At 44.9% G+C, this 12,079-nt stretch overlaps 1 protein-coding gene and 1 pseudogene across 1 annotated transcript in view; both read right to left on the bottom strand.

The window, feature by feature from the left end:
• Nucleotides 1-11,716, bottom strand: part of LOC144296245 (UDP-glucuronosyltransferase 1A6-like) — a 45,876-nt gene extending 34,160 nt beyond the window's left edge. The window contains exon 1 of the mRNA XM_077869303.1: nt 10,738-11,716. Within this exon, the coding sequence (XP_077725429.1) occupies nt 10,738-11,586 (849 nt within the window). The 5' untranslated portion in view covers nt 11,587-11,716. The remainder of the gene's footprint in view (nt 1-10,737) is intronic.
• Nucleotides 714-2,983, bottom strand: LOC144296247 (UDP-glucuronosyltransferase 1A3 pseudogene; annotated as a pseudogene).
• Nucleotides 11,717-12,079: the final 363 nt, after the last annotated feature.

Raw genomic sequence — 12,079 nt, 5'->3', positions numbered from 1 at the left:
CTGAAACTAGATAATGGTGATGATGTACATCACGGGTGTATCAATCACCACTGGAGAGCACACTTTAAAATGGTCAGTTTTACTTTATGTGTATTTTATCACAATAAAACAAAGGGAGCAGGCACTCTGAACAACAATCTGGCCATTCCTCAAAGGTTTATCACACAACCCAGATATTCCACTCCTCAGTACATATGCAAGAGATTGGAACATATGTCCGCATAAAACTTGCACAGGAATGTTCACAGCTGCAGTATTCACAATGGCTAAGAAACAGTAAAAACACAAAAGTCGATCGACTGATGAGTAGGTACATGAAGTGTGGTATATCCATAGAAGGAAATATTATTAAGCAATAAAAACAATACTACAACCTGGATGAATCCGGAAGTATCATGCTATATTTAAAAAGCCTGTTAGGGCAGCCCGGGTGGCTCAGCGGTTTCACTGCTGTCAGCCCAGGGCCTGATCCTGGAGTCCCGGGATCGAGTCCCACGTTGGGCTCCCTGCACGGACCCTGCTACTCCCTCTGCCTATATCTCTGCCTCTCTCTGTGTCTCTCATGAATAAATAAATTTAAAAAAAGAAAGAAAGGAAAGTCTTGTTTGACCATGCTGACGCTTGTTGATCTCATCACAGACCTGCACCCCTGCCTCTCAATTCTCTTTGTGACCATTGCAAACCTTTAATGCATGAGTGGAAGTACTTTAACACTTATTTCACAGAACTCACAGGAGAACAAGAGGTAGAAGACATCTCAGAAAGACTGGCAGATAAGTAAGCACCTGGAAGTAAGCTTTAAAAAAACATAAGTGTTCCACCTGGAACACTAATCGCACATAGGATGCAATACAGACCTGAGACAATGGCTTCCTGTTGGCACAGTTTATGCCTCCAATGAAGAACATGTTGGGCATGATTGGCCTGGGGTAGTCCAGAACAAAGTCCCCTCTGAACAGCCACACAGATCCCGAGCTGAGGATGTCCACCAGGGATACCTCTCGCTGAAGAAGCTCAGAGGCAAGGCTTGCATAAGGAGTGAAAGAAACGTGGCAAATGTACTTCAGAGCCAGGGGGTAGAGCATGTTCTTGACCCTTTGCAGGAACGTCATGTGGTCTGAATTCCTTGTTAATAATCTGGGAATATATGAGGAAGGGTTTGGGCACTGTGTGCCCTCAGAATCTAAATCACATGGAATGTTCCGCAAAAAAAACACAGAGGGAAGGGACAGGTACCTAGCCAGTATTGCCCCACAGGGATAAACAGGATCAGTTAAAAGCACATCAAAGGAACTGGCATTCAGGTGCCTGATCAGGTTCTTGTTATGCATCAGCGACTCACAAGATCTTTGAAAAATCAAAGCAGCAGCTTTTAAAGCTTCCATAGTTTTCAAAAATGTTTTTAGAAAAGGCATTCTTTCAAAAACCAGGTAACTCTGGCCCAACAGGATGCGATCAAATTCTTCCTGGGTGTAAGGTGTGGCATAGGTTGTCAGGGTGAAAAAATCCTCTTCTTTGATATGCATATTCGACTCTGGGGAAACCACCACCATCTGGTGGCCTCTGGCATGGAGCTTCTGCACAGCCTTCTTCATGCTAAGCCAGTGGCTGCCATCCATAGGCACCACCAGTACCTTCCCACCTTCAACCCAGCGTCCAACACACAGGATGAGCAACAGCCCCGTGAGCACTGGCAGGGGAGCCAGGAACCCTGCAGCCATGTCTGTAGAAGCCCAAAGCAGCCGGCTTTGCAGATCAGGCTATGCCTCCTACATTTATTTTCTTTGACTTTACCTTATCACTGAGCCACTTCGCAGGGCAGGTAACTGGCAGGCAGCATGCCCTCCTTGTGTTAATCATTACAGACTAGACCTGTCCCACTCTTCCACCACTGGCCCCACTCTCTGCTTCCACACAAGGAGAAATCAATCCCCCTTATCTAGGAAACATCTCACCTGCCTCTGTGCTCTCTCCAGAGAACATTCTAATTGACTCTGTTGCCTTCTATCCAATTCCCAAAACAGGGCTGTGGATGCCCAATTCACTGGATCTCCTCCTAGTTCCTGGTTTGTCCTGTGCCAAGAGCTGTGACTGAGCTCTGGGGAGTCACCAATGCCCCAGCCTCAAGCATAACCTCTCTGTGGGATGGAAACTTAGCTGCAAACTGTTGAAGCGCTTTCCTCTCGTTTGTGGGGAACATGGAACACACCCAGAAAAATATATAACACTGCTAAGGCAGCTTTCTCTAAACAGGGAGGGGGACACTAGCTCTTAGGTTTTGCTCCTTTTCCACACCAGGACATCTCTTGCAATGGTCAGGAAAGAATCTACTTGAAGCGCCTGTCAAATAAGGAAATACCGTGAAGGATCCTGCAGTGCACATGTGAACACACTGCAAGAGTTGTTGAGCATTCCATACTTACTTCTCAGAATAAGATCTTTTGTTATCTAAAGCATATATGGGCAAGATAACCCTTATGGATGACATAAGGGACCAGAGAGCACCCTCCCCCCGGAGCCTGGTCACCTTGGAACAAGGAGAGCTGTCACAAAGCCTCCAATCAGGCCCTGACTCCACTCCTCTTCTCCTGTCTCCTGCTACCTTGTTTAGGGACTGGGGTCTTTCACTAATAACTTCCTGGCCCTCCTTCCCATGAAAACCACCCATTTCATACAAGGCCTCAGAGCTCCCCTCTGCTTCCTAGATGGGATGCTGCTCAGTTCATGAATCCCTAATAAGGCCACTTGATCTGCAAATTTACAGGTTGGACTTTCGTTCTTTAACAACACTAAGATATCAATCTAGATAGAATAAATAAAGAGACTGCAACATGCTGGATGGGAAGATTTCACTTTGTAATGCTCCTGATTTTGTCCCCAGTGAAGCAATAGATTCATTTCATAAGCATGAAAGCCAAACAAAATCTCACTGGGATTTTTAACATGACCAAACAACGTTTTCAAAATCACCTAGAAGCCTTTGGGGCTTCTGCTAATACAGGAGTAGCTCCTCTCAGTCGCTGGTCCCACAGATAATGATTATAAACTCTTGCAAAATGTTTTTCTAAATAATGCTGTCTGAAGGCCTTGGGCAGCAAACAAATGAGGGCAGAAATGGAAGAGACAAAGGGGACAGGATGATGGCACAGGACCTCAAGGGTAACCAGGAGGGAGGGTAGAGGTTCCTTACACTTCTTAGCAGCCACCTCTCCTACCTCTAGCCCCACCCACTGCACAGCTTCTCCCTATTAACAGGGAGATTGTCTTAATGCCATTGTACCCACGTGGCCAGGAAATGGCCAGCACCTCAGTCAATCCACTACTCATCATCGGGTTTCACCCCCTTCCAGAGCTTGGACCAAAGTTCAAGGGGCATTCTCCTTCTGTGGTCTCTATCATGGGGTCCAACCCATACCTTGTTGATCCGCCTTGAAGCCACCAGACCAGTGGGCATCGCACATCCTTCTGCAACCTCAGCCCTCTTCCAACCTTGTCATTCAGGCTTTAGCCTCTAGTTGAATTTCAGTGGTCTGCTGACCTGCCCCCCACAGCAGCTGGCCCAGCACACAGACATCTGTTTCCACTCTCTGCCACAGGCTGCCCTGAGCAGCCCCGCCAACACGCCCATCGAACCAGCCAGTGTTTTCATGTGTCCCCATACTCACATGGCAGTCCATAAGCATCTGATATAGGTGCCCCTCATCCTATAAAAATGGCTAGTTCACCAATTGTTGGCTCACAAACTGGCCACTGGATATGGAGGCAAGGGCACACTGAAAACAAGGCAGGCTGATCTGGATGGGTGGTGGCAGGGGTCAGAAGCAAGGGATGTTCCTCACAAGGCTTGTCTTGAATGGCCACAAGACCAGTAGATCTCTGCCCCTGCCTGCCAAATCTAGAAGGCTATATAGACACATTAACTGGGTTCGCTTATGTATACCATCTGGATAGTATACTGTCCACAACACCTGACTCTCTCAAGGCCACATCTTGGAAACCAGTCCAACTGAAAGAATGGTGGGCAAAACATACATTCCGAGGACTCCTCCTTCCGAGGAGGAGTTGAGAAGCCTCCAAATGCCTGGAACCAGCCCCCTTGTAAACCTGCATCAACATCCTCACAATAACTCCCTCCAACACTCAACAACATCAACAGAAATAGTTTTTTAAAATACACAAGGGATCAGAATAGATTACTGTTGAAGAAGATAGAAGAACAGTCAACAAGCCTATGAAAATATACTCAACATCAATAGTCACTAAGGAAATGCAAATAAAAATAAGATATCACTTCTTGCCACCTAGGGTGGCTATAATAAAAAGTAACTGAAAACAACTGTTAAACAAAACCTTTACAGAAATGCTCATAGCAGGAGGATAGACAACGGCAAAGAGTAGAAACCCATCAACTGGTAATAGAAATGTTGTCCATCAGCAGGGGTGCCTGGCTCAATCCGTCAGAAGAACATGCGACTCTTAGCTCAGGGTCGTGAGTTTGAGCCCCACATCGAGTGCAGAGATTACTTCAATAAGACTTTAAAGAAAATGTCTGTCAACTGATAAATGTACAAACAGTGGTCCATCAACAGAAAGGAATATTATTTAGCCATAAAGACATGAGGTATCAGGGCACCTGCATGGCTCAGTCACTTAAGCATCTCACTCCATTTTGGCTCAGGTCCTGGTCTCGGGTCCCAGGATCGAACCTCGCTTCAGGCTCCGTACTCAGTGAAGAGTCTGCTTAACGACTCTACTCTCTCTCTCACTCTTTCCTTCTATCCCTCCCTCCACAAATAGATAAATCTTTAAAAAATAAATTAAGTACCAACATGTGTTATTATATGGAGAACCTTGAACATTAAGCTAAGTAAAGGAGCCAGATACAAAAGGCCACATCCTGTATGATTTCATTTCCATCAAATCGCCAGAATAGGCAAATCTATAGACAGAAAACAGATTCGTGGTTGCCAGGGGCTGGGGAGGGTAGAATCAGAGTGACTACTTAGAAAGGCACGTGCATGTCCTTTTGGTGTGATAAGAATGTTCTGAAACTAGATAATGGTGATGATGTACATCACGGGTGTATCAATCACCGCTGGAGAGCACACTTTAAAATAGTCAGTGGGATCCCTGGGTGGCGCAGCGGTTTAGCGCCTGCCTTTGTCCCAGGGCGGGATCCTGGAGACACGGGATCGAATCCCACGTCAGGCTCCCGGTGCATGGAGCCTGCTTCTCCCTCTGCCTGTGTCTCTGCCTCTCTCTCTCACTGTGTGCCTATCATAAATAAATTTAAAGAATTAATATAAATAAATAAATAAATAAATAAATAAATAAATAAATAATAAATAAATTAAATGGTCAGTTTTACTTTATGTGTATTTTATCACAATAAAACAAAGGAGCAGGCACTCTGAACAACAATGCAGCCGTTCCTCAAAGGTTTATCACAGAACCCAGCAATTCCGCTCCTCAGTACATATGCAAGAGATTGGAACATATGTCCGCATAAAACTTGTACAGGAATGTTCACAGCTGCAGTATTCATAACGGCCAAGAAATAGAAAAAACACAAAAGTCCTCAACTGATGAGTAGGTACATGAAGTGTGGTATATCTATAGAAGGAAATATTATTCAGCAATAAAAAAACAATACCACAATCTGGATGAATCCTGAAAATATTCTGCTATATTTAAAAAGCCTGTCGAGGGGCACCTGGGTGCTCAGCCACCTGGGTGGCTCAGTGGCTGAGTGTCTGACTTCGGCTCTGATCATGTTTCTGGGGTCCTGGGATTGAGTTTGCATCACGCTCCTACTGGTATGCTGCTCCTCCCTCTGCCTATATCTCTGCCTCTCTCCTTGCATCTCTCATGAATAAATAAAATCTTTTTAAATAAATAATTAAATAAAAATACAAAGGCCAGCCACATATTCTGTGATCCCATTTGTTTGAGATGATCTGAATAGGGAAATCCATAAAGACCGAAGAGTATTTCAGTGGTTGGCAGGGGCTGTAGAGTGACTACTCACTGGGCAGGGGTTTTTTAGGGGTGATTGCAAACATTTCAAAACCAATTGTGGTGATGGTTGCTCAGAATATGCTAAAAACCATCGAACTGTAAACCTTCCTAGAATGAATTGTATGATCTATGACTTATATCTCAGGAATGTTGTTTGTTTTTTAAACCCGTTTAATCTCATTCTCTTAGAATTACACAAATCAATCAACCAAGGTTGAAATTTTTCAGATACTCATGTAGGATACTTTTTTAAAAAGGCTGACTCATGCTAGCATTGTGCTACTCTGGATAATTATTAACAGAAAAAATACTATCAAAATGTTCTACATGTCCAATCAGTCATAAATACAAACACATTTCAAAATCCTTTTTGAAAGAAAAGCAAACCACAAAAAGTATTGTAGACATTGACCTTAATTATGTACTTTAAAAAGTACCTATTAAGAATGACTTGGCATTTTGGCGTTTTGTTGCTTTGACTTGACTGGAATTCAGTCCTCAGATCAACCAAAAAACGTGGAAGCCCCAGCTTGGGTGACTATTGCTTGTAGAGACCCCTGAAGGGAGACCACATGGCTCAGGGAATGGGCAGAGGATTCTTGTGGCCCCCCATCACTCAGCTATGGTCCTGGGTAGAAGTCACTGATACTCACATGGAACTGATTTAGATCACCAGTATTTCTCAACTTCAGCACTATTGGGGAACAGATAATTAATTCTTTGTTAGGAGTGGGTGGGTCGCTATGTCTTGTGCTTTGTAGGACTTTTACCAGCATCCCTGGCTTCTATCTACTACATGTCAGTTTCACCCCCTAATTGTGACACCAAAAATGTCTCCAAAAGTTGCCCTCTAGGGGTGCAAAATTTCCCGTTTGAGAAATGCTATCTAGATGATTCCAGAAGGGGACACCCGGGAACAAAAGAGCTAGTCCTTGGGAATTGGGATCTAGCTTTCTGCGAAAACATTCCCCCTAAGATGCTGCAAGAAAGCCAAGCTGTTTGTATCAGCTCAGTCAGCATTGCACAAAGGTCCAGAGAAGGGAGGGCCAGAGACCATGGCTTCCCTACTAGTCTATCAGGCAGGCACCTCCACATGCTGCCCAAGTCATCCTCAAACAGCCCTGTGAGGAGCAAGGCACATGATCTCCACCCCATTCTGAGATAAGAAGACTGAAATCTAAGGTCACTTGGCCAGGAGGAAGCTCTTCAAATCTGCTGACTCATTGTCCAACCTCATTTCTTCCCTTCATGAGTCTGCTACGCTCCAGGTCTTATATCTTTGGAAAATGAGTGCTGGGCAAACATGTGGCCTTGGGATGGGAGAGTGACAAGGAGGTGGGTTCTCATCCTGCCTCATCTCCTCGCTGCACCCCGTGGCCTTAGGCAGCTCATCTGTCTTGCCTGGTAACTTTGGTTTGCTCGTGTACAGGAGAATAGGACTCTCTCTTGCATGGGGGGGGCTCTGTCCTGTTATTCCAGCCTAAAGAAGCCTGTCCTACGTGTGTTGCATTTGTGGTTTTCAAAATTCTCCAATGAACTCCATCTTGCCTGCCCCAAACCCTGACCTTTAGAGTGTTCCCATTTCACAGATGGAGACATGAACAATGCCAGAGATAAGCCACCTGCCTCAGCCACAAAGCTGGGCTTGAATCCAAGTCTTATCACTTTTACTCCACCAACATAAGGGGGACGAGGGTGGAATCTCTGGAGCCAATGGGGAGGGAAAGCTAGCCCTTTTCCACCCAGGTATAAGCTAGGGCTGGGCTCTGATGCATTCCCTCCCACAGAGCAGCCTGGGCAGAGAGGTGGTGCTGTTATGGGAGCCTGAGCTCCCTGGGTTTGTGTAGCCCCTAAAAGGGAGATTGGAAACCTGTTCCTGAAGCTTTGAGCAGTTCTCTGCTTTGCAATTGGAAGAGACTGGGATTTACCCCTGAAATCCTTTGTTCTAAGAAAAACACTTCAATGGCCCTTCTAATAGTGAAATGTAACACCAAACTCTCTTCTAAAATGGAGATGTTGGAGGGCACCTGGGTGGCTCAGTCAGTAGAGCATCCTACTTTTGATCTCAGGGGCTTGAGTCTGAGCTCCATATTGAGTGTAGAGATCTCTTAAATTAATAAAACTTTTTTTTTTAATTTAATGGAGATATTGGAAACCTAAGGAAAAGAAGTTAGCCATGGGACAGATGAGTCTCAACTCAGGGTTGGAGAGGAGGCCTTGGGTTCAGGACATCTGGGGTCTCCCATTGGGAACCAGGCACCTGAGCAGCTTCTCCAAGAGCATCTTGGGCCAAACCAACCAGGGAACCCTCTGAGGTCCCCAGTCCTTTCCTAGGCAGAGGAGGCAGGAGGAGCCGTAGTCAGTCACGCTACCTTGGGCATTGGGGAGTGATCTTATGCTCTGTCATACATGCAAGCCTGGGAGCACACAAGTTACCCTGAGAATAAGCACACCTCCCCAGATGGTGAATCATAGCATTATTTATGCAGAGTGTTCACAAAGCTCTGGTTTTCAAAAGGCTCTGCACAGTAGCAGAAGCATAATAAGAAACTTAATTATACTGGTTTTATAATTAAGCCCATAGCTACTTATAAAACGTGCTTGCTGACTTGCTCAGCAAAATTGAATTTCATTGCTTATAGTCTGAATTTCTTGGATTATTTCTGAAGCCAAATATGTCTCCAAACTTAAATGGACACTTGTATTGTGGTTAGTATTACCTGATAAAGTTATTTGCCTACTAAGGAGTATGCGGGGTTTTTTGTTGATGGTGGTTTGTTTTCAGCTATAAATTAGGCCTTTGTTTTTCCTGATCTATGATGTATCTTCTTTTTTTTAAGCAATTTTTTTCGATGAAGTCACATAACATCATCAACGATATTAAAGCGAACAGTTCAGAGGCATTTAGTACACTCACCATGTGGTGCAACCACCACATCTACATGATTCCAAAACATTTCCATCATTGCAAAATACACTTTTTTTTCCCAGAGTGTTGAAATGGTTAGATCATTTAAGCCAAAAAAAAACTCTGATTTTGATCACTTTAATTTTCAATATACAAATACAAGTTGATAATTATATACTGTGTAATACAGAATGTTCTCTGTGGTAATATTTGGGTAATAGCTGAGAATCCCATGTAAATTCATGATGCTCAAAAAACACATTCCCTACAGTCTGGTTTTCAATATGACTACATGCAATTCTTTTTGCAAAAATGCGATTGTTTCCTTCTTATGCCATATATTTCTTATGATATTTTTGCTTATTGACTGACTACTGGGTTAAAAGTCCCTGGCATGTGGGATTTGCATTCTGTGCCCCATGCTTCCTGGAACCAGTCTGATTATGCCCATTGCCCCTGCTCCTACCAGCTCCTATAGGCATGGCCAATTGTGCAACGTGCCAACAAAGAAATTGGCAGATATTCAAGAAGAGGGATAAGGGTCTTTGGGACCTGCTTGGGATTTTCTTTCTGATGAAAAATGCATTGAAAAAGAGAATTCTGCTGGGAAAGTGTGATCTGAAGCCTTTCAGAGGTATAAATACAAATACAAAAACCTCACAAGTTTTTAATTTCCAAAGGAACTCTGGGCTCTCTTCCCATATGTCAGGAAGGCATCTAAAACCATTTGCCTTAGTTCAGAGGTCAACATACTTTTTCTGTAAAGGGTCAGGTAGTGAGTCACATACATCTCCATCCCGTATTCTTTGTGGTTGCTGTTTTTAACATTCCTTTAAAAATATAAAAACCAGGGGGATCCCTGGATGGCTCAGTGGTTTAATGCCTGCCTTTGGCCCAGGGCCTGATCCTGGAGACCAGGGATCGAGTCCCACATCAGGCTCCCTGCATGGAACCTGCTTCTCCCTCTGTCTATGTCTCTGTCTCTGTCTCTCTCTGTGTGCATGTCTCTCATAAATAAAAAAATAAAATATTTTAAAAAAAACTTAAAAAAAAAATAAAATAAATAAAAACCATTCTTAGCTCTGGGCAGATTTGGTCCACTGGCTATTGTTTGCTGATCTCTGGTTCAGGACCCCGGGAAAAAGCATGGTACCTAAGTGGGAGAATGGGTTTCCACCTGGACTGTCCTTACAGCTCTGTGTCCTCCTAGTCAAGCCCTCACCTGTTTCCTCAATGGGTGGGTGTAGGATTAGATTGGAAATTTCCAAGGCTCCTTCTATGCTCCATGACTGTCCTCAGATGACCCAGCTAAAGGTACCTCCTCTTGTTGTCAGGCATACACCCTGTCTTCCCCCAAAGCCTCAGCTTCATTCAGAACCTCAGCCTTGGGGCACCTGGGTGGCTCAGTGGTTGAGTACCTGCCTTTGGTTCAGGTCGTGATCTTGGGTTCCTGGGATTGAGTCCCATATCAGGCTTCCCTAGGGAGCCTGCTTCTCCCTCTGCCTGTGTCTCTGCCTCCTCTCAGTGTCTCTCATGAATGAATGAATGAATGAATGAATAAATAAATAAATAAATAAATAAATAAATAAATAAATAAAATCTTTAAAAAGAAGAAAAGAAAAAGAACCTCGACCTCATACCCCCACCACGCCCCTCTACTCTGATCCTGGCATCTCCTCATTGAGGAAGCCCTCCCAAGTGAGAGTTGGCTCAAAGAGCCAAGTGATGAGAGAAGACTGAGCACATCAGAATAATATCTGCCCATGAAGAAACAGAGCAACCAAAAAAAAAAAAAAAAAAAAACCACTAACCTGAGGCAGGACTCCCTTCATCTTGCAGTTGGTCCCTCCAATGAAAACCATGTTGGGCATGACTGGTCTGGGATACTCAAACACAAAGTCATATCTTAACAGCCAAATGGAGCCGTTCCGATACAAGGTGGGTAAGTGCACATCTCTCTTGAGGATATTGGATGCAAGGTCTTCGTACTTTGAATACAGACAGTAGAACAGGTAGGTCTCCAGGTAATTAACGAGGTAGTTGCCCACCCGTTGGGGAAATGTCATCTTGTCTGAGAACTGAGTATAGCACCTGGGAATGTAGGACACAGGGTTTGGGCTCCTGCTGATAGTATGCTCCAGGGAGCATGGGAAGCCCCTGAAGAGGTACACGGAGGGCAGGCCCAGGTACTCGGCCAGGATCACCCCACAGGGCAGAGCTGGGTCTGTGAAAAGGGCATCGAACTTGCTCTGCCTGAGGACACTGAGCGTGGCCGAGTCCTCCAGAAGGCTCTGGCAGTTGGTGAAGTACATGTCAATAACAATCATGCTATTTCTGTACTCCATCTGAGCAGCGTTCAGGAGCCATCTCTCAGCAAAGTGATTCTTTCCAAAAGAGCGGTAACGGTTCTCCAACTCTTCCTGGCCAAATGGCACTGAGTAGATTTGTCTCGTGTAGTGTTTGGATTCCTTCAGAAGCAAATTGACTTCTGGCACCAGCACCACAATGTCATGCCCCTTCTCACTGAGGAGCTCAACTATGTTCTCCATACTGAGCCAGTGGCTTCCGTCCTGAGGGACCACCAGAAGCTTGTCACCTACAGCCTCCCCCCAGAGCATTAGGAAGAACACCTTTTGAAACAAATGAAGGAGGCGAGCCATCTGGGGGAGAGGACAGGTAGCCGCGAGAATCAACAGTTTCTCTCTCTAAATAATTCTCGGGACTCCTGGCTATTTTCCCTAAACTAACTAGTTCTCTTCACAGCCCCTGCCTACCTCACCTTGCTCTGAATTTTGCCCTTTGTTTTAAAAGAACCTAAATTAATATTTAACCATTTTTATACACATAGCCATCTCGAGCCAATGAGGTCCCTTATCAGCTTTCGGCTGAGCTTTTGGGTTTATCTTTCTCTTTTTCTCCACCGTTCTGTCTCTCCACCCCAAACTCAGTCACATTTTGAGGACAGCTTGGGAGGCCCCTGGAGGCTGGCGGCAGTCCCCTGCCCTGAGCTTCCTGGATCCCCTGCATGGTCACGATGCCCGCAGACGAATAGCTCTTAGCACGTCGCCACTTCCTCGACGTATCTCAGAAAGCATGTGTCAACAGATGCCAAATTCAAGACTTGAAACAACACGATGGAGCTGGCGACTCCAC

The sequence above is a fragment of the Canis aureus genome, chromosome 24, assembly GCF_053574225.1.
Source record: "Canis aureus isolate CA01 chromosome 24, VMU_Caureus_v.1.0, whole genome shotgun sequence".
In the NCBI taxonomy this organism is placed as follows: Eukaryota; Metazoa; Chordata; class Mammalia; order Carnivora; family Canidae; genus Canis; species Canis aureus.
This window is presented reverse-complemented; position numbering and strand designations above follow the sequence as displayed.